Source organism: Dasypus novemcinctus, chromosome 18 (assembly GCF_030445035.2).
Source record: "Dasypus novemcinctus isolate mDasNov1 chromosome 18, mDasNov1.1.hap2, whole genome shotgun sequence".
Taxonomy (NCBI): domain Eukaryota; kingdom Metazoa; phylum Chordata; class Mammalia; order Cingulata; family Dasypodidae; genus Dasypus; species Dasypus novemcinctus.
In genome coordinates, this window is record NC_080690.1 from 8,150,048 (window position 1) to 8,173,738 (window position 23,691).

Here is a 23,691-nt window from a genome sequence, read left to right on the forward strand (position 1 = left end):
TCCCCTACATATATCTTAAACCCAGCACCGACTACAATTCCAATAAAGTAGCATGCAAGTCTTGTGAAAAGAGATCCCCTCTGAGTCCAATTCCATCACGCAGAAACACCAGCTCCAAAGAAGGGCTATCTGTCATGGCAGTGAACCCCTTCTGCCATGACCATAGAACCCGTGGGTCTCTTTATCCCTCAAAAGAGCCAATACCTGGGGTTGTATCTACCTTATCTGTCTCTTAGACTCTGTTCAGTTGTACATAGGGGTATTCCTTCTGACAACCTCCAGACTCTTTTTTAGAGACTCACAGCCTTATAATCTCATTTCTCCTTTCCATTTCCCCCTTACATTAGGTCAAACAGCTTCCCGAAGTCATGTCATTATATGTAGACAGGTATATTCTGCTGTTCCGCATTGAATCTTTAATTCAAGGTCATTTTCTAATTGCTTCTTCAGCTGGTATGTGGTAGTGATCCCTCGGTGCCAGGGAGGCTCATCCCCGGGTGTCATGTCCCACGCTGGGGGGAATGCATTGCATCTACACGCTGAGTTTAGCTGTGAGAGTGGCCACATTTGAGTAACATGCAGGCTGTCAGGAGGAAACCCCCAGGCACAATGCTACTCTATATTTCATCCTTTTTTAAAAAAATTAATTAATTTATTTAATTTCCCCCCCCTCCCCCGGTTGTCTGTTCTCAGTGTCTATTTGCTGCGTCTTGTTTCTTTGTCCGCTTTTGTTGTCGTCAGCGGCACGGGAAGTGTGGGCGGCGCCATTCCTGGGCAGGCTACACTTTCTTTTCACACTGGGTGGCTCTCCTCATGGGCGCACTCCTTGCACGTGGGGCTCCCCTACGCGGGGGACACCCTTGCGTGGCATGGTACTCCTTGCGTGTATCAGCACTGCGCATGGGCCAGCTCCACACGGGTCAAGGAGGCCCGGGGTTTGAACAGCGGACCTCCCATGTGGTAGACAGAGGCCCTAACCACTGGGCCAAGTCCGTTTCACTGGTATTTCATCTTTTAGCCTTGGCACTGCAGTTATTCTTGAGCTTGGCTGGGTAGCCACATTTGCCACAGGTTGACTTCTGAAGGTGGTAGGCCTTAAAGCCACAGCAGTGGCACAAGGTGTGCGTCTTATTGCGATGCTTTCCAAACGATGACATTCTATTCTTCATCTTGTTTCTGCGACCAAGACCAAAGAGGAATTTATTATAAATGGAATCTACATTGTAAACTCTTGCACAGTATAATTTTAAAAATTTGAGTCATATTCCATTGTATGCATATAACAGTTTTGTGTGTGGTGTTTTTTCTTTTTTGCCTACTGATCACCGTTTAGATTATATGCAGTTTTTTTTTAAAAGATTAATTTTATTTCTCTCCCCTTCCTCCCCGCCGTCCCCCCCTGCCTCGGTTATCTGTTCTCTGTGTCCATTTGCTGCCTGTTCTTCTTTTCGTCTGCTTCTGCTGTTGTCAGTGGCATGGGAATCTGTGTCTCTTTTTGTTACGTCATCTTGCTGCATCAGCTCTCCGTGTGTGCGGCGCCATTCCTGGGTAGGCTGAAATTTCTTTCGTGCTGGGCGGTTCTCCTTAGGCGGGGTGGGGGGACACACACATCCCTGTGTGGTGCAGCACTCCTTGCGCGCATCAGCACTGTGCGTGGGCCAGCTCCGCACGGGTCAAGGAGGACCTGGGTTTCCACCACAGACCTCCCATGTGGTAGACAGACGCCCTATCCACTGGGCCAAGTCCGCTTCCCTATATGCAGTTTTGATTGAATAAAACTGTTATGAACATTCATGCATGTTTGTATGAACATCTTTTCATCTTTTTATTTCTTTTGGGTAAATGCCTAGGAATGAAACGATTGGGTCATGTGGTAAGTGTATGTTTAAATTTTAAGAAATTACGTAACTGTTTTCCATTTTTTACTTTTTTGCACTTCCACCCTACCCATCCTTACCTATGCTTGATATTGTCTTTTCAGCTTTAGTTATTCTAAGATGTGTAGTAGTATCTCATTGTATTTTTAAATTGTATTTTCCTAATAATTTTGAACATCTTTTCATGTGCTTATAGGCCATTCATATAAAATCTTTTGCCCATATTTAAAAATTGGGTTGTTTTCTTATAGTTGAGTTGTAAGAGTTCTTTATATCCTTAGGCATACACGTCCTTTGATATATGTATTGTGGATATTTTCTCCCAGTCTTTGGCATCCACTTTGTTTTTCTTAAGATTGTGTAACAAAGAACAGTTTAATAACGTATAATTGATCATTTGTCCTTTCATGGTTTGTGTTTTGTTTTTGTTTTTGTCTTAAGGATATTTGCATATTCCATGGTCACAAAGATTTTCTCTGAGGTTTTATAGTTTTAATTTTATATTTAATCTGTGATTCATTTCAAATTAATTTTTGTGTAAGGCATGAGGTTGAGTTAAGGTTCATTTTTTATCCCTGTGGGTATCCAGTTGTTCCAGCATTATTTGTTAAGGAGACTATCCTTTCTTCACTGAATTACTGTGGCCCTTTGTCAAATATCAATTGACATGTGAGTGGGTCTGTTTCTTGGCTCTCTAACCATTCCCTTGATCTATATGCCTTTCTTTAACACCAGTACCACACTGCCTTGATTAGTGTAGCCTTGTAGTAAGTCTTTTTATTTTAACTTTATTTTGTGCATTTAATAATTGAAAATATAAACAATTAAAAACTAAAAATAAAACAGTTGAATAAAAACATACATTTCTCAAATGTGTTGGATGACTATAAATTGTTTTTGGAATTATACAATATCTTACACAGTATACTTCGTTCTTAGTAATGCAATCATACAGTATTTTTCCTTTTGTGTCTGGCTTGTTTCACTCAACATAATGTCCTCCAGGTTCATCCATGTTGTCACATGCTTTACAACTTCATTTCTTCTTACAGCTGCATAATAGTCCATTGTGTGAATACACCACAGTTTGTTAATCCATTCATCTGTGATGGACACCGGGGTTGTTTCCAACTTTTGGCAACATGAATAAAATGTCGCTATGAACATCAGTGTGCAGATGTCTGTTCATATCACTGTTCTCAGTCCTTCTGGGTATATACCCAGTAATGGTATTGCAGGGTCATGCAGCAAGTCTATATTCAACTTTTTTAGGAATTGCCAAACAGTCTTCCACAGTGGCTGTACCATTCTGCATTCCCACTAACAGTGCATAAGTGTTCCCATCTCTCCACACGTCCTCCAACATTTGTAGTTCTCTGTCTTTTTAATAGTGGCCGTTCTGATAGGTGTGAAATGGTATCTTGCAGTTTTGATTTGCATTTCCCTTATCATTAGCGATGTTGAGCATTTCTTCATGTTTTTTTTTTTCCATTTGCATTTCTTTGGACAAATGTCTATTCAAGTCTTTTGCCCATTTTTATATTAGGTCGTTTGTCTTTTTATTTTTGAGTTGTAACATCTCTTTATATATCCTGGATATTAAACCCTTATTGGCTATGTGATGTTCAAATATTTTCTCCCATTGAGTTGGCTGCCTTTTCACTCTTTTGACACAGCCCTGTGAGGTGCAAAAGTATATAATTTTGAGGAGGTCCCATTTATCTTTTTTTTTTTTTTTTTTTTTGTTTGTGCTTTGGGTGCGAGATCCAAGATACCACCACCTACTTACTACAAGGTCTTGAAGATGTTTCCCTATATTTCTTCTAGCAGTTTTATAGTTCTGGCTTTTATATTTAGGTCTTTGATCCAGTCTGAGTTTATTCCTGTGTAGAAAGTGAGATAAGGGTCCTTTTTCATCCTTTTGGTTATAGATATTCCATTGTCCCAGCACCATTTGTTGAAGAGACTGTTTTGTCCTGTTACCATTAACTTGGTAGGTTTGTCAAAACCCAGTTGACTGTATAGGTGAGGGTTTATTTCTGGATTCTCAATTCTATTACACTGATCTATGTGTCTATCTTTATGGCAGTACCATGATGTTTTGACCAATGTAGCTTTGTAGTATGTTTCACGGTCAGGCAGTGACATTCCTCCCATGTTGCTCTTCTGTTTTAGGATGCTTTTGGCTATTTGGGTGCACTTTCCCTTCCAAATGAATTTGCAATTGCTTTTTCTAATTTTGTCAAGTAAGCTGTTGGGATTTTGATTGGTATTGCTTTGAACCTATAAATCAGTTTGGATAAGATTGACATCTTCACAATATTTATTCTAATCCAGGAACACGGAATATCTTTCCATTTGTTTAGGTCTTTTAACCTTTTTTTGTAGTTTTCTGCATATAGGTCCTGTACTCCTTTGGTTAAATTAATTCTTAGGTATTTGAGTCTTTTTGTTGCTATTGAAAATGAAATTTTCCCGATATCCTCCTCAGATTGTTCAGTACTAGTGTACAAAAACATTACTGATTTTTGCATATTCATCTTGTATCCTGCCACTTTGCTGAACTCATTTATTAGCTCAAGTAGCTTTTTTGGGAATACTTCAGGGTTTTCTAAGTTTGGGATCATGTTATCCACAGTGAGAGTTTTACTTCCTCTTTTCCTATTGGATGCCTTTAATTTTTTTTCTTGTCTAATTGCCCTAGCTAGAATTTCTAGTTCAATATTGAATAACAGTGGTGACATGAACATCCTTGTCTTGTTCCTGATCTTAGAGGGAAAGCTTTCAACCTTTCCCCATTGAATATGATTTTGGCTGTGGGTTTTTTTTATATGCCTTTATCATATTGAGAAATTTTCCTTCTATTCCTATCTTTTGAAGAGTTTTCATCCAAAAAGAATGCTTGATTTTGTCGAATGCCTTTTCTGCATCAGTTGAGATAATCATGTGCTTTTTTTCCTTCAATTTGTTAATGTGGTGTATTACATTGATTGGTTTTCTTATGTTGAACCAGCCTTGCATACCAGGAATAAATCCCACTTGGCCATGATGTATAAGTCTTTTGATATGCTCTTGGATTTGATTTGCAAGTATTTTGTTGAGAATTTTTGCACCTATGTTCATTAGAGAAATTGGTCTGTGATTTTCTTTCTTTATTTTTTTTTTAAAGATTTATTTTTTATTTTATTTCTCTGCCCTTTTCCCCTCCCTTCCAGTGGTCTGCTCTCTGTGTCCATTCACTATGTGTTCTTCTGTGTCTGCTTATATTCTTGTCAGCAGCACCAGGAATCTATGTCTCCTTTTGTTGCATCATCTTGCTGCATCAGCTCTCTGTGTGTGTGGTGCCACTCCTGAGTGGGCTGCACTTTTTTGTGCTGGGCAGCTCCTTGTGGGGCACATTCCTTGTACGTGGAGCTCGCCTACACGGGGGACACCCCTGCATGGCACAGCACTCCTTGTGTGCATCAGGACTGCACATGGGCCAGCTCACCACACGGGTCAAGAGACCCTGGGTTTGAACCCTGGACCTCCCATGTGGTAGGTGGACGCTCTATCAGTTGAGCCAAATCTGCTTCCCAATTTTCATTTCTTGTAGCATCTTTATCTGGCTAGATGGCTTAGGGTGATGTTGGCTTCATAAAATGTGTTGGGTAAAATTCCCTCCTCTTAAATTTTTTGGAAGAGTTTAAACAGGATTGGTGTTAATTCTTTTTGAAATGCTTGGTAGAATTCACTTATGAAGCGATCTGGTCCTGGACTTTTCTTTGCTGGGAGATTTTTGATGACGGATTCAATCTCCTTAAATATGATTGATTTGTTAAGTTCTTGTATTTCTTGTAGTGTCAGTGTAGGTTGTTTATGCATCTGGGAATTTGTCCATTTTGTCTAGATTGTCTAGTTTGTTGGCATACAGTTTCTCATAATATCCTTTTATGATTCTTTTCATTTCTATGGGGTCAGTTATAACTTCACCCATTTCATTTCTGAGAGTATTTATTTGCATCTTCTCTCTTTTTTTGTTAGTCTAGCTAGTTGTAGTAGTCTTGAAATGAAATCATGTAGCTCCTCTACCTTTATCCTTTTCCAAAGGACTATTTAAGTCCTTTTCATTTCCATGTTAATTTTAGAGTCATCATGTAAGTTTCTGCAAAAAAATGTTTAGTGGTTTTTGGTTTGTTGCTGGGCATTGTTGATGATATGGATTTAGTTCTTTTGTATGGGCAGACAGTTCAGTTATTTATGGAAATGATCCTCTTTTAGGCAAGATTTTAAGTATTTTTATGACATGTCTAGAGTAGCCTTTACGCTAGGATTAGTTTACTCCAAGCACTAAAGTATGATCCTTTTGGGTCTCCACTGATTAATGTGAGTGTTCAATGAGATCCCTACGCCTGACTTCCTGTCCTGTGTTAGCTCTGCATTCTTCAGCATATTGCTGCTATAATCGTTCTTTCCCTGGCCTTGTGAGGTTTCATCCCACATAAATGCAAATGAGTACTCAGTGACTCAAGGCAACCCCTGTATAGATTTCTGGAATTGTGTCACTGCGTATCTCTCCCCTTTGTATTCATACATCACAAATTCCAGCTACCTCAGCCTCCCCAAATCGGATGTGTGTATTCTGTCTAGTTTTTAATTAGAAAAACTTTATTTCAACTTCTAAAAATAAAATAACAGACAAAAAGCAGCTTAGAAATTATGGAATCATTACTTTAAAAAATCATGTCCAGGTACATTTGTCTTATTTAATCCTAAAAACAAACTCAGTTATTTCTCCATTGTTCCAACAGATGAATAAATAAATGGAGATTGGTTAAATGACATGGCCATAGTCTCCTTGGTAATGAAGGAAATGGAAAAAAAAAAAAAGCTTGCTCATATTCACATCTCGTAAAACTAAATCCCATATTCTTTTTTTTTTAATGTTTAGCGTATAGTAGCTTCCTTGCCATTGTTACAAAAATATTACAATGTTGTTATCTATAGTACATAAGTTATACTAGTTGTATTTCCACTTTTCACCATATTCTTAAAACCTTGTAATAGAGAAACATTCTTGTATTTGTATTATTAAGCACAATCCTCATCTACCACTGAAATCACTTTTTTATACAGTCCCTGGATTATCCTCTAGCTGTCTTTCAATTAATATTAACCTCCCTAGACTGTCCCTTTCAGCCATGTTTATAAATTAGCAGCTTAGTTAAACTGATGATGTGTTATCATGTCTATCCATTTCCACATGTTTACAATCAACCTTATTAAACATTCTATATATATTTAGCAAAAGTTTTCTTAAAGGAGGGTTTTTCATTTATTGGCTCTAGGACAATTATTTAGCCATTTGGAAAAACATAAAATTAGATCTATACCTTATACTTATACTGTACATATGAATCAACTTTTAATGACTCAGAGATCTCAATGTCAAAAATGAAATCATACAAATACTAAGAAAACATGGATAAATTCCTTTATAACCCCGTATATATCTAACTAGGACTCAAAATTACTAAGGCAGTAAAATGAAAGACTGATAAATTTGACTAGATGAAAACCAGATGGCAAAGTCAAAAGCTCAATTACAAACTGAGAGACAATATTGGTAACAGAGGTAATGGAATAATAGCCCTAATGCATGCAAGTCTTTTAAAAATTGAGGGGAAAAGAGGCCAAAAATCCTATAGAAAAATGAGGAAAATATGAATAGAAATTTCACAAAAAAAGGTAAAAGATGTCCTTTAGGTACATGAAAAGGTGTTCAACCTCAATCAGAAAAATGCAAATTAAAACTACACCAATCTGCCACCTCTTATCTCTCCATTGGCAAAAATGAAATGGTATGAAAATACATTCTGTTGGAGATGATGTGGGAGAAGGAATACTCTTACATTTCTGATTGGACTGCAAATTGACACAGCCTTTATAGAGGGGAGTTTGGTAGTCTTAACAAATCTGCATATATGCTTACCTTTTGACCCAGCAGTCCCACTTCTAGGAGTTTATCTAAAAGTGTACCTCCAACAACATTGAAATTCATAAGCACAAAGTTATTCACTGTACCATTGTTTGCAAATGAAAAATATTTGGAACAACCTAAATGTTCATGCATAGGAAAGTGTTTGAAATGGAGAATGGAGTATTATACAACTACTGTCTCTCTTTTTAAAAATTTTTGTGTTTTAGAATAGTTTTAGATTTACAGAAAAATTGAGAAGATAGTTCAGAGAGTTCTCATATATGCATTAGTTACAGTTAATAAAGTAACATACTTTAATCAGATTTATTCATGTTAGGTTTTTACCTAATGCCCTTTTTTTGTTTAGGACTCCATCCAGTATACTGTACTATATTTGGATGTCATGTCTCTTTAGACTCTTAGCTATGACAAATTCTTCAGACTTGTTTCTGATGACTGTGACAGTTTTGAGGAATATTGGTCAGATATGTTGTAGAATGCCCCTTTATTGGAATTTGTCTAATGTTTTTCTCATGGTAGACTGGGGTATTTTATCTTTTTTAAAGATTTGTATTTATTTCTCCCTACCTTATTGTTTGCAATTACTTCATCTGTTTGTCTTCTTTGTTTCTTTAGGAGGCACTGGTAACTGAACCTGGTACTTCCAATGTGGGAGGGAGGTGCCTAATCACTTGAGACACCTCCCTTCCCTGCTTTGTTGTGTCTTTCATTATGTTTTTCTTCTTGTGTCTCTTGTTGCATCATCTTGATACATTAGCTTATTGCGCCTGACCGTTGTGTCAGCTCTCTGTATTGCTTGTCCTCTCTAGGAGGCCCCGGGAATCTCTGCTCCCTGCTTTGTTGTGTCTCTCATTGTGTTCTTCTTGTGTCTCTTGTTGCATCACCTTGTTTTTTTTTTTTTTTTTTTAAAGATTTATTTTTATTTATTTAATTCCCCTCCCCTCCCCCGGTTGTCTGTTTTCTGTGTCTTTTTGCTGCGTCTTGTTTCTCTGTCCGCTTCTGTTGTCGTCAGCGGCACGGGAAGTGTGGGCGGCGCCATTCATCGGCAGGCTGCTCCCTCCTTCGCGCTGGGTGGCTCTCCTTATGGGTGCACTCCTTGCGCGTGGGGCTCCCCTACGGGGGACAACCCCTGTTTAGCAGGGCACTCCTTGCGCGCATCAGCACTGCGCATGGGCCAGCTCCACACGGGTCAAGGAGGCCCGGGGTTTGAACCGCGGACCTCCCATGTGGTAGACGGACGCCCTAACCACTGGGCCAAAGTCCGTTTCCCTGCATCACCTTGTTGTGTCAGCTTGCTGTGCCTACCCATTGCACCGGCTCGCTGTCTTCTTTAGGAGGCACCGGGAACCGAACCATGGCCCTCCCATGTGGGAGCTCAATTGCTTGAGCCACATTCGCTTCCCATGGGGTGATTTTTAGGGGGAGGATAGCTATAGAAATAAATAGCCATTTTCATCACAGCATATCTATAGTACATATATCAGCATAATTTATCTTTCTTGATGGTGACCTCGATCACCTGGTTGTGGTAGTGTTTGTCTGGTTCCTCCATTGTAAAGTTTATCCTTTTCCTCTCTTTTCCTAATGAACCCTTTGGAAGAAATCACTACACACAGTCCACTCTGAAGGAGTGGGGAGTTATGCTCTCCTTCCTTGAAGGTAGAGTATCTACATAAATTATTTGGAATTCTGCATGGGAGATTTGTCTCTTCCCCATTTATTTGTTTATATCAATATGCATACTTTGTATTATAGTCCAATAATGCTTCTTTGTTTTCTTGCTCAAATTGTTTCAGCTTTGGCCATTGGGAGCCCTTTCAGTAGGCTCCTGTGTACAGCTATTTAAAAAATTACAAGACGTATTAAGTGAAAATGTCAAAGTGCAAAAGCGTGTCCGCAATATCCTACCAATTGTATAAAAACGGTGGGGTAGGAGTAATTAAAATTTACATGTATCTGCTCATTTATGCAAAAAGACACAAATTAACCAGAAATGGGATATCTTCACGGGGTGGTGGGAGCAGGGTAGAGAATGGAAGAGTGACACTTCTTTGATTATATCTTTTGTATAGTCCTTGCTTTTGGAACTTTGTTAACCTTTCACATACTCAAAAAGAGTTAGCAAGGTTGGAGAGACAACTTAAAAATGGAATACAAACAAAACCAAGTGAACCTAACTACCTGTATTTCAGATGAGTCATATAATCACTCTAAAGGGGTGGAGGTGGGGTCGAGGAAATGAACTAACCCAAGTAGCTTGACCACAGGCTAAAGAGAGAAAGAAGTCCTGTCAATAACTTTGGTTTCTGCAATGTTGTGAATTATCAGTTCTGAAGCTGGCTTCTTTGTATTCCAGGATTGAGCAAATAAGTAGAATAAGTTCATAAGAAGAGATAAATTTCTCACTGTTAATATGGAAAGGGGAAAAACTAGAATGAATTCTTTGTTGTTGGATTGGAATTGAGGCGGCAGTATGAATTTACAGTTTCTAATATAAGATATAGAAAAGATACAGGTATATGCATATGTTGTGTTTTCCAGTAGCAGTGAGCATATACAGCCCCAGAGTTTGTTTTTTAACTACCATTCTCCACTAAAAGGAAACAGGGACCCTTGGGGAAATGGGTGATTCTAGGGCTAGGACTTGAAAGAACAAGATGAACTGGCAGCATTTTGTACCAAAAAGTAAGAAAGCTATCAAAGAATAATGGGGACTTTCAAAAGGACAGGAACCAGCTCTTCAGGGACTCTTAGTGGCCAAAATGGGACAGAACATCAAAGAAATGAAAACATGATAAAACCAATTGAATATGAATCCAGGAGTCCATCCGTATGGATGAAAAGGGAGAGTTTTCCTTATATTAGAATGCCAACTTATCTATATAAAAGGGATGATGGAATTAGAAAATGACTGACAACCATCAGAGTAATTCAGTCAATAATTATCAACATGTCCTGAAATTAGTGGGTGAAAGTTTGAGGAGTAACAGAATAGTTACATGATCTCAATGTATCTCCCCATAATAACAGGAAAAACTACTAACTTTACAGAATAGCTTGGCAGATCACTTCTTACCCAGGTAATCAAGGTTAACATCATCAATAATGGGACAGATTATTATGTGCCTCTTTTTTTTTTAAAAAAAAGATTTATTTATTTATTTATTTATTTCTCTCTCCTTCCCTCCCTATCCTTCGCCCCGGTTGTCTGTTCTCTGTGTCTATTTGCTGCGTATTCTTTGCCCGGTTCTATTGTTGTTAGTGGCACGGGAATCTGTGTTTCTTTTTGTTGCGTCATCTTGTTGTGTCAGCTCTCCGTGTGTGTGGCGCCATTCCTAGGCAGGCTGAACTTTGTTTCGCGCTGGGCGGCTCTCCTTATGGGGCGCACTCCTTGCGTGTGGGACTCCCCTATGCGGGGGACACCCCTGCGTGGCACAGCACTCCTTGTGCTCATCAGCACTGCACGTGGGCCAGCTTCACACGGGTTGAGGAGGCCCGGGGTTTGAATTGCTGACCTCCCTTGTGGTAGACGGACGCCCTAACCACTGGGCCAAGTGCGTTTCCCTTTATGTGCCTCTTAATGTGTACACTGAGAAGGATGCAACATTACTTTTGTGGTATTCCTGCCAGAAATTTATAACCTGAATCTAACTGTGAGAAAAACAGACATATCCAAATGAGGAACAGTCCACAAAATAACTAGCCTGTATTTTAAAATGTCAAGGTAATGAAAGACAAAGAGATTGATGAACTGTTCTAAATCAAAGGAAACTAAACACATTGGACAACTAAATGCAATATGTGATCCTGGACCAGAAAAAAAAAGCACCTTTTTTCTTTTTTGCATGACATACATTTTTAGGCCAATTTGTGAAATTTGAATAAGGTCTGCAAATTAGATACTAGTATGATATTAATGTTAATTTCTTGATTTTGCTAATTGTATTGTGGTTAAGTCCATGTTCTTTTAGGAAATATATTTGCTAGGAGGTAAAGAATGTATAACTTAATAGATGTGTGTGTGTGAGGGATGTATATATGTGAACAAGATAATGATAAAACAAATGTAAAAATGTTAACATTTGGAAAATCTGGGTGTAGAGTATATGGGAATTCGTTGTGCTATTTTTGCAATTCTTCTGTAAGTCTGAAATTGCCAAAAGTTTTTAAAAAGTATTTCTAATGTATCATATCAGAAAATAGTTCAACGTGTCATTTATCTTTTATTAGCAGAAAATATTTTATCTAAATGATCTTTGTAAACACTTATGCTTTTTAAGTGTTAAAACTATAAGAAAGTTAATTTAAAATGTGCACAAAGGATATGGCTTTTGATTTTATTTCTTTTTAAAGAGTTTACTGAAATAGAATACACATACAGAGCAGTGTACAAGCTCACATACTCATTTAACCTGCCTGCTGGTCAAGCAGCCATATCACCAGGACCCTCGTGCTTTCTACCAATTACCACCCCTGCCAAGGGCAACCAGCCACTGTTATAACCCCTGACAATAAAATTTAATTTTGCCTGATTATGTACTTCATATAAATGGAAAATACCAGTGTACTTTTTTGTAAAATTATATTTTGATAAAGCTCAACCTTTCCACCTATTTTCTGGCATTCTCTAAGCATATTAGATACATTTACTCAGGATCTTAGCAGTGTAATCAATAAAATGTATGGATTAAATTACTTAAACTGCCTTCTAGCTTTGAATATGTATAATTTTGAATTTTTTGTTGATTAAGTCATCATTCTGAATGCCCTTTGCTGCTGGAATACTGCAGTACTTTCTAGCCCTTGTGAAGTATGCACGGCTGTTTTATCTCCATATGGCCCTAACTTGCTGTGCTTTTATAATTCTTTCTGTGTTTTATAGTTCTTCCTTTGTCTCTGCAGCCAAATGTCACTGCTATGGCTGTCAGTATCTACTGACTGCTTCTGATCTTCTGGCCTGTTTTACCTACATTTGTCAGCAAGACAAATCTACAGTTAAAATACAGAATTTAGAACAGCTATTTTTCTCAAAGTTACCTGGAAGTCCTTTTGTATGTTTTTCTGATTTATAAAAGAAATACATGTCATTGTAAATAGTTTTAAAAACTTAGGAAAGTATAAAGAAAATAAAGTTGCCTTTTATTCCACCACCCTGAAATAAACTCATTACTCGGGTTTATCCAGTATAGTTTTTATCTTTCTTTAGATGTCCTCCCCCGCCCTTTTTCATCTAACAATTATTAAACATTTTAAAAATGCCTGTATCTTTCTTTGGAGAAAATGAAAATATAAAATTCCTTTCCAAATCCCAGCCCTCTGGCATACTATGTTTAGCTTCCCTTTCAGAGCTAACTATTGAAAGGATTGAAAGATTATTTACTTTCTCTTCTCTTTCACTTTGCCATTCCCTCTCGTTTGGGTCCAGAAACTGCCATGGTCATTAATGGCTTAAATTTGGTGGGCATTTTCAGTAATTTCCTCACTTTGTCTCTTAGGCAGCATTTGATTTCTTCTCAAAACACTCTCACAGGCTTCTACTATACTTTTCTCTTCCCTGTATCCCTTTTCTTATATTTCTTTGGCCATCTCCAGTCTCCTTGGCCAACTTCCCTTTTCTCTAGCCTAGGCCTTATGCCGTTTTCCTGGAAAAATTCGTTTACTTCCTTGGTTTCAGTAGCTTTCAAATCTCTATCTCTGGCTGATATTTCTTCCTTGAGAGCCAGATCTGTTTATCTCATCTATATATTGAACTTAACTGTTTCACAGATAAACACATATCCAGACACAAATTCATCTTACCTCTTTTTAAAACCATCTCCTTGTTAGTGAATGACATTTACTTGTCTGAGCCAGAAACCAGTGTCATCTTTAATTCCTCCATCTCTGTCACCTCTCCCATCTGAACACTTACCAAGTACAGTTCATTCTCCCCACTGAATATCTCTTGAATCATTTTCAGTTGTTAGTGCCACCACCATTGTCCATTCTAATGTAATTACTGGGTACCCCTGTAACTGACTTCTAACTGGTCTCCTGATGACTCTTTCTTTTATCCTCTCTTTTAATCTGCTTTCCATACTACATCTAGGGTGATCTTTCCAAAATCAGTTTAATTATTGTTCCCTTTCAATGGCTCCCTTTGCCTGTAAAATAAAATCTAAATTTCTTAACTTGTATTTCAAGAACTTCATGAAACTAGTTCCTACTTACCCCTTTAGTTTCCCCAGTTCCTACCCCCATCCCATCATATTCTTTTCTGCAGTTACACTGAACCGTTTTAGTTCCTGGAGCTTGTTTTTTCTCCCTCCTAAGACTTTACACTTATTTTTCCTTTGTTTAACTTAGAAATACCCTCACTATCTCTACTTCCCGTTTTATTAGACCAGGTTTTATTCATGCTTAAGGTTTTACTAGCTTAATTTTGTTTTCTCTCCCTTTTCTCTTTTCCTGACCTAGATTTTCTTAGTATAGTCACTCTGTCCTCCGGAAGCATCATGTGCTAACATAAACATTTTCTACTTCATGGCAGTTGTTCTTATTTTGGTCTCAGTTCTCCTTTACACTCTTAAAAATTATTGAAGACCCCGAAGAGCTTTTGTTTTTGTGGGTTATTTCTAGCAGTATTTCCTGAATTAGAAATTAAAACAGAAGTTTAAAATTACATTAATTTATTTTAAAATTACTTGTTGACCTAGTTATTTTTTTATAAAAATATCCTTTTACAAAACAAAAAGAAAGAAGAGTGGCATTGCTTTTGCATTTTTGCAATTCTCTATAATGTCTGACTTAATAGAATACAGCTGAATCTATATTCATTTTTTTGCCATACTTCATGTAGCTTCTGGAAAAAACTACTGTATCTTGTGAAAGAATGAAAATGAGTAAGGCAAAGTCTTTATTATTAGGAAAATAATTTTGACTCGATGGACCTCCTCAGAATCTTGGAAATCTTTGAGTGTCCCTGGACTATACTTTTTTATTTTATTTTTTGTCTTTATTTATTTTTTAATGTTACATTCAAAAAATATGAGGTCCCCATATACCCCCATCCCCCTCCCCCCACTCCTCCCCCCACTCCTCCCCCCATAACAACAATCTCCTCCATCATCATGAGACATTCTTTACATTTGGTGAATACATCTCTAAGCATTGCTGCACCTCATGGTCAATGGTCTACATCATAGCCCACACTCTCCCACAGTCCACCCAGTGGGCCATGGGAGGACATACAATGTCTGGTAACTGTCCCTGCAGCACCACCCAGGACAACTCCAAGTCCGGAAAACGCCTCCACATCACATCTCTTCCTCCCACTCCCTACCCTCAGCAGCCACCATGGCTACTTTCTCCACACCAACATTTTCTTTGATTACTAATCACAATAGTTCATGAATAGAATATCAGTAAGTCCACTCTAATCCATACTCTATTCCTCCATCCTGTAGACCTTAGAGTGGTTATGTCCACTCCACATCTATATCAAGAGGGGGCTTAGATTCCACATGGATGCTGGATGCAATCCTCCTGCTTTCAGTTGTAGGCACTCTTGGCTTGCTGGTGTGGTGGTTAACCTTCTTCACCTCTATGTTAGCTGAGTGGGGTAAGTCCAATAAACTAGAATGTAGGAATTGCAAGTCTTTTGAGGCTCAGGGCCTGGCTATCATATGGTCAGTCCAGAGATTCAGGTCCTCTGGGTATACATTAAACCCCAGCACCAACTACAGTTCCGGTAAAAGTAACAGGAGAGACTTGTGGACAAAGATCACATCTAAGTCCAACTTCATCACACAGAAACACAAACTCCAAAGTAGGGCCAACTGAGATGGCACTGAACTCCATCTGCCATGTCCGTAGAACCTGTGGGTCTCTGTAGCCCTCAGAAGAACCAATATCTGGGGTTGTATCTACTTTATCTGTCCCTGGGACTCTGCTGAGGTGTGCATAAGGGCAACCCCTCTGATAACCTTCCGGCTCTTTTTGGAGACTCATAGCCATATAAACTCATTTGTCCTTTCGATTTCCCCCTTTGATTCAGGTGAAAAAGTATGTTTAACTCCTGGTATTATATGTAGACTGAGATTTTCTGCTGGTCTGAGTTGACCCTTTTATTCAAGGTCATTTTCTAGTTACATCATCAACTGGTACTTCGTAGTAATCCCTCGGTGCCAGGGAGGCTCATCCCCGGGAGTCATGTCCCACTCTGGGGGGAAGGCAGCACATTTACATGCTGAGTTTGGCTTTGAGACTGGCCACATTTGAGCAACATGGAGGCTCTCAGAAGGTAACTCTTAGGCATCCTGCAGCTCTAGGCCTTGTTCTTATTTCAGGTGCACAGGCTCACAAGCATAGTCATTAGTATCAAGGGCTCATTGTTGGACCTTCCTTCTTTTTTGGTCTTTGCCATTGCACTTGGGGGATTGTAGCTGTTCCTTTAGGGACTGTGATAGAGTTCCCCTTGCTAGGAACTCAGCACTCCCTCAGTTGTTGTTTTTAATTGTAACCACTATGAAAATATCCAAACATTTTTATGTACCCTGGATATATGCCCTGGAGAACTCCCTGCCAACCATGTGTCTCCTTTCAATAACATCCCATACCAGTATTCTTCCCCTGCCATTGTTGGATTACCTCTCTGTAATCCAAAACTTCTTCAAAAGTGAAGCCCAATATATTGCCAGGTTCCATTAATAGTAAAATGGAATATAATGATGAGTTTAAAGGTTAGATATAGAATACATATTAATTTAGAAAAATTAAGGTAAGAATAAATTGGAGTATCAAAAAATTTAAAAATGCAAAAGCTTTGTTTTTGACGTTTTGCCTTCCATCACTGCAATAAGTGTTGCCCTGTATGCAAATTGGCAAGGCAACTACTTCTGTCTTTTCCTCAGTGCCTACGTCCTATCTTTTTCTTTTCTTTTTTCTAATTATTAAGCTTATCTTCACAAAAGTTTTAGATCACAGTAATTCATATTTACAATATATAGTACTCCCACATTGGACTACACTTTGAGAACCACTGCTTGTTGGTGATCATTTCATTATTTGTCTCTTTCTCTCTGACTGTGTGCTATGAGAGCAGGGTCCAGGTTACTTTTCTCACAGCTGGATCCCTAGTACCTGGAACATTGCCTCCAGTGAAAGGTACTCAGATATCTGTGGCTTGAGTCACTTTATTCACTCAATTGCTCCGTCAGTTTGGTTCTCAAGAAATAGATATCAGCAGGCACTGGAGACTTAAACCATGTGCATACAAGATCTGTGGGTATTTGTTTTACCAACTCTACCAGGGCATTTGGGGCTTAGTGTTTTTCATGTAATATCACGAGAGTATATTTCTGCATTGGGCTTAGTTAATGTTGAGGAGAAAGCAAACATGCATTAATTTTTGTCTTGGATCTTTGAAATAAGAGTTATGTGTAAGGGATGATATGAATTAATGTAAACTAAACCATGAAATATTTGTTGCCTTAAATTTTAAAAGCCTAATTGTTATTTCTACTTGGCCAGAAGGTATGGGGAAATGCATTGTCCCTCTTTATTTGTTGTCAAGGAAGTAGTTTGGGAGAAATGCATGCTAAATATTTATTCTGAAGAGCCCATTTGGTAATCAGGAAGACATCTTAGTTTATCTTAAATGCTGGCCAAAAAAACTTAATCATTTATACAATGAGAACCAGGAAAGGATATTTAAAGTGGCAATGAAGCAGGAAAAAAAGAAACAGCATGAGGCATATCTTACTAATTATGTGTTGTCTGGTTTCCATGAAAGCCTTAATTTCAAAGAAAAGGAAAAGATATGTTCATTATTACAACTAAAGTTTAGTGTTTACGGCATGTCATTACAGCAGGATCACCTACCATGTTATCTGGTCCCCCTTAAATTATGAGTCTACTAAAGTTAAGAGTCTTTAGCTATCTTAAATCTTGACCTGTTTTGGAGCATTCATATTTTTTGTCATGGCATAATAGTCATAGGACCTGAAACCACTAGGAAATTTTTGTTTTTCAAACAAATTAGACTTTGAACTTCATAGATATCCTTATATTATGAATTAGTGACTTATTTAAATGGCCTCTGTAGGCCTCCTAATAATAGTGTTGTGTATTTCTGATGTATTTTGAATGGAGGCAAATGAGAAGTTGGCTTTGCCATCAAGCATTTACTAAATAACCCTTCTATGGGATGGAGTGTTTGCTAGTGAAGTTACTCTTTGCTCATATCAACAGTGCGGCCACACTGCAGTTTGGTTGTGCTATTTTTTGTTTTGTTTTGTTTTTAGGAGGTACAGGGGACCGAACCTGGGACCTCATACATGGGAAGCAGGAGCTCAACTGCTGAGCTACATCCGCTCCCCTGTGCTGTGGTTTTAACATTCTCCTTAAAGAAAGAGATAGTAGAGGGATATGACTACTTACTTTTGGTCTTCATGAGGTTTTGTCTTTTTATTTTTCATTTATTTTCTTTGTAGGAAGGACTAGGCTAAGCCTATTTATTTGTAAGTTTTGTACGTGATTTATCTATTATTTGCTTATTAATAAAGTAACACATTAAACTAATTTCTGTAAAGTGTTTAAATTCTATGTACTAGAGACCTTAGAGTATTATGGGATGAAATATTTTACCCCTTTTCTTCCTTTTAGCACAGCATTCTGAAATTTTTTGGTCATTGCAATGATCTTGATCGGGAGATGAGAAAATGCTTAAAGAATGAGGTAAGAAAGCTGTCAAAGAATGGAAATGGTCAAACAATAGAACAGAATATTTTAAATAATATTATATACTGCTGTCATCATTAAATTTTTTTCCAAATTTAGTATGACCTCCCCTAAAACCAGGTGCAGAGATGAAAGCCTCTTTGGGGACAGTTGGTGTTTTTTGACCATAGCCACAAATGCAAACAAATGCAAACAACTTTCTTATTATAATCACTGCAACTTATCTAGATGAGTTTTAAGGTTTGGGAAATTGAATCTCTTCAGTAGAAATACTTTTGTCAACCAGCTATTAGCTATGATCAGGTAACTAAAACTCCCTGGGCCTTGATTTGCCTTTATGTAAAGTGAGGAGGTTAAACTTAGGCTCTTTCCAACTTTAAAATTTTAAATTTCTTTGTAATTATGGTAGGGTGGGATCTATTTTAACTTGTTTGGAAAAGCTGTCACCTAAACCCGGTTTTAGGCTGTGACTTGGAGTTGGGCAAATAGCTAAAGTTCCTAATCCATTGTTTTTCCTCAAGTACTATTAACCAGGCAGATTGTATTATAAACCTTTGAAAAGAAATTTCATTCCATTTCTGTTTTGTACATAGAGTTTTATTAAGAACCTTTTAAAATATGTAACTACTGAATATCAGCCTTCCTAGCTTCATTTTCTGTTTTTGAACTGTTGGTTACTTTTTCCTCTATTAGCCTCACAATGAAAGTTAATAGGTACAATATTTGAAGCTATCAAGCATCTATCTTTCTTTATTTTTTTTTTCTAGGGCTTTTTATTTTTGCTTTCTGAAATCCATTTTCAGTATGATACCTATCTTTACTATTTGAAGAACTCCCTGGAGTTCAAATTAAGGTCCATAATTCCTTGTGCACACATAAGTGTTTTAAAATTATTTTTGAAAAACTTTTTCCTTTATATGTAAGGGCTAGTTTATATGGACACTGAACCTAGGATTGTGTTCCTGTTTTAATAAGGTTTTGGAAGAATAAAGCCCATACTGTTATATTTGTTACAGCTATTTATTTATTTCTACATGCTTTCATTTGTATATGATAGGTTTTTCCTAGGTTTAGATCTTTTTTTTTCCTTACAGTTCAGTAATTTTGTCATTGGTTTTGTGATTAGATCTTCTGGAATTTTTCTTTCCAGGTAGTTCTGAGCTTTGTTAGTGACTATTTTGTAGAATGTTGTGGATATTTTTCTTACTTTGTCTAAGTTTGTTGTCATATAAATTTCATGTTTTCTCCTTGACTTATTTCCTAAGTCCTCTATACAGTTTTTTGTTGCTTCATTACCTGATTTATAGATATTTTTCTGTCCTTTTATCCTCTAATTCCATGAACCTGTGCTCATTTATTTTTTCTCTACTTTTAATATTTTTAAGTTTACTATTTATTGCTTCTAATGCTCTCCTTTACCATTTCCATCATGTGTCATTTGAATATTTTTACTTTTTCCTTGATACTTTTAGCTAGGAAAAGGGTCTAGCCAGTTCTTTCTGAGCCTTTCTTTGTTGCTGTGATATTCCTTTTGCTGCATCCTCTTTATTCTTCTTAATTGTTTTTTTTTTTTTTTAAGATTTTATTTATGTATTTATTTAATTTCCCCCTCTCCCCCGGTTGTCTGTTCTCTGTGTCTATTTGCTGTGTCTTGTTTCTTTGTCCGCTTCTGTTGTCTTGAGCTGCACGGAAGTGTGGGCCGCGCCATTCCTGGGCAGGCTGCACTTTCTTTCACGCTAGGCGGCTCTCCTTACGGGGTGCACTCCTTGCGCGTGGGGCTCCCCTATGTGGGGGACACCCCTGCGTGGCACAGCACTCCTTGTCCGCATCAGCACTGCGCATGGGCCAGCTCCACACGGGTCAAGGAGGCCCGCGGTTTGAACCGCGGACCTCCCATGTGGTAGACGGATGCCCTAACCACTGGGCCAAGTCCGTTTCCCCCTTAATTGTTTTTTGTTTTGTTTTGTTTTGCTTCGTTTTTTTGTTAATTGACCTCCCATTCTGTCTACATTGTTTGGTGGAATTTTGTGAATAACCTCATATTCACCCCTCCTTTTTTTTTGCCCTCCTTTTATTCAGGGGCAGTGTCGACTGCTGTGTGGAATTATCTCAGCATATATTTTAATATAGACTATATTTTTATTTGCACATAACATTATTGGCCTGCTGTAAAGCAATATACCTTTTGAAATTTACTCTTAAGAACATCATTCCTCTTTCAAACCTGATCATTATGGGGGTAGTCAAGTATTTGTAATTAAGAATATTTACCTAATATTTTCCCAGAGGGACTATCCCTTTATTTTCTGGAAGAGTGGGTGTTTGAGAAAACAAAACAAAACAAAAAAACCAAAATTTTTAAAAAGTAATGACTCCCTTTACTTTTTTTTTCCCAACAATCTTAAAAGGAAACTTAATATATGACCCATAAAAGAATGATTTCGGTTGAAGGGATCTAATGCTTTTGTCTGTAATGGTCCTTTATGAGGGAGAAAAAAGTTAGAAAATTACCATTCCAGAAGATGATATATAATAGGATCCTAGAATCAAACTGTAGACCTGAAAACATTTTAATGATTATCTAGCCCAACTCCTTATATTCTGGCTCAGAAGAGTGAATACAAAATCATGGATTTCCATAGCCATTCTGTCTCAGGCATGGGAAGATGGATAGGAATTAGGTCAGGTCCTTGGTTCTGTCATTAATCTTTCATTTTGGTGGCCTCTTTTACCATATCTCTGGCTCTTAAAAGATTTTCATGTTTAAATATTCCAGAACACTCAGTTTGTTTGTTTTTTTCACTTGTATTTTATCCGCCCCGCCGCCTTTGCCCAGGGATCCTTCATTCACCTTTACAATATATCTGTATTGGTGTATTATGTGCATATAAATTTATTTATATATTTCGATATACATATATTTATATATTCAAATTTTTCTGCTTTAAACATAGGTTAATCTTCTGGGCTTTTGTTTTTGTTTTTGTTTTTTGAGAAAATCTGACTATTTTTTCTAAGGGCTAGGCTCATGTTTTTCTGTTAATTTATAACCTGCTGGTTGGATTAGAATATTAGGCAGAAAACTTCCACGGTGAAAACTGCATTTAATCCATCTGATGACAGAAACATAGGATTTTAGAAGAATCAAGTTTAATGACAGTTCATGATGAGAAAATTGTTGTTGACCATAAATGCCAATAGGGTAATATGGTTGCTAAGAGCTGATTGTTCATATTAGTAATATTTGTAGAAATTTAATGTATCTAAGTCACATGAACTCATAGGCTTATGGTAGTCCACATCTGTTAGACTGTCTAGAGCACTTTAATTCTGGTTGTGACAACCTTTATATGTGACATAGATATCAAAGTGCTTTATAAAATAAAAAGCATTTTATACATAAGCTATTCAAAGGCAGAAGCCATGTTCTTTGGAATAGTCGTAGAAACCAGGGATGTTCAGCCTTAAGAGTAAGCCTAGGTAGTAAGTGGGTTAAGTGTAATCAAAGATTTGGAAGAAATAAAAGGCAAGAGGAGAATTTACAGGAATCAACATGAACTTTGGAATAGGTAGAACTGTCCAACAATGAAACAGGTTTGCTCCCAAGGTAGCGAGCCTCTCTAATTAGAAGTGTTCAAAAAAGGTTAGATGACTTGTTAGATTGTGAACTGGACAACAGAAGTAAAACTCATTCATGCTGAATATTCATTTAATTCATAATTTGGGAAAAAATTCATTCCTAAAGTGTTTAGGCATGTTTTAGGACATATGCGCTGTTCTGTGTTGAATGAAGGTGTGCCACATATCCTTTAAGGTCACTGTTTCTAATGTCAGATTCATTTGAAATAACAGAAAAAGCCAGATTTTTGGCAGTAAAAATTTTTTATTTTGAAAATATTTGTAAATATTTAAGTTAACCCATATAAATAGTGACATAATCTGCTGTCTCTCCCTCCCTCCCCCCCCCTGCCCCCTTTTATTTTCCAGTACGTGGCAAAGAGAACCAAGAGCAGGGAGCATGGCAATGCGATGCGACAGAGACTTAATTCTCCAGAGGAATTTGAAAAATAAATTATATTTCTACGGGATGCCTTGCCTGAGAGAAGACCTAAAGGTTCTTGGTTGATAGCTGAAAAATCTTAGTAGATCTCTGTGATCTTTTGACTAGACAGTGTGTCCCATTTTTGAACCATGGAATAATATGGGATCCTACACTTGCCTGTAAAAGTAATAGTATCTCTCCCTCCTACTAACAGACTCGATTTCTAACATGTTCCTTACCTTTGTTTGTAGCCAATTCACCTCTGAGTAACTTATCTCCCTCAATAAATTAATGTATTTTGATCATGTTTCCTTATTTCTCTTAGACTATCCTGGAATTAGGGCAAGATGGTGCTGTTAGGCTTCCCTTTATGACAGTGTGATGATTCTGAAGCTTAAATATTGAAGGCACGTGCTAGGGCAAAGGAGTTGTAGAGAAATCACATCCATGTTAACTATAGGAAAATGTTCTAACTTTATTGTTTTTATTTTTTGTTATTTTTAAATTATATTTTTAAAAAGATACTTAGATTACATAAATGTTCTATAAAAACTATACAGGGATTCCCATATACCCTGCTCCCTAGCCCTCCCACATTTTCCCACATAACAACATCCTTCATTAGTGTGGTACATTTGTTACAATTGATGAACACATTTTAGAGCATTGCCACTAAGCATGGGTTATGCTTTACACTGCTCTCTCCCACACATTTTTGTAAGTTATTACAAGATATATAATGGCCTGTATCTGTCATTCAGGACAATTCTCAAGTCCCAAAAATGTCCCCAAATTACACCTATTTTTCTCTCTCCCTCCCCTTAGAACCTACAGTGGCCACTGCCTCCACATCAATGATAAAAGATCTTCCATTGCTAGAATCACAGTAAATCTATAGAAGAATAACAGTAAATCAACTCTAATCCATTGTTCATTCCTCAATCCTGAGAATTCTGGGATGGTGATGCCCACTCTGCCTCGAATTGAGAGGGTGCTTAGATCCTATGGGGCAGCTGGATGGGACTATGTTGCTTGCAGTTGCAAGCTCTCTGTGTTCCTTGAGATGATCATTG

General features: G+C 37.5%; 1 protein-coding gene across 3 annotated transcripts in view; it reads left to right on the plus strand.

Annotated features, from left to right (window-relative positions):
* CMC2 (C-X9-C motif containing 2) overlaps positions 1 to 22,920 on the plus strand; it is a 46,757-nt gene extending 23,837 nt beyond the window's left edge. For all 3 annotated transcript variants that reach the window (XM_004449499.5, XM_071209049.1, XM_004449497.3), the window contains 2 exons: positions 18,502 to 18,573; positions 22,564 to 22,920. In XM_004449499.5, the coding sequence (XP_004449556.1) occupies positions 18,502 to 18,573; positions 22,564 to 22,647 (156 nt within the window). In that variant the 3' untranslated portion in view covers positions 22,648 to 22,920. The remainder of the gene's footprint in view (positions 1 to 18,501; positions 18,574 to 22,563) is intronic.
* Positions 22,921 to 23,691: the final 771 nt, after the last annotated feature.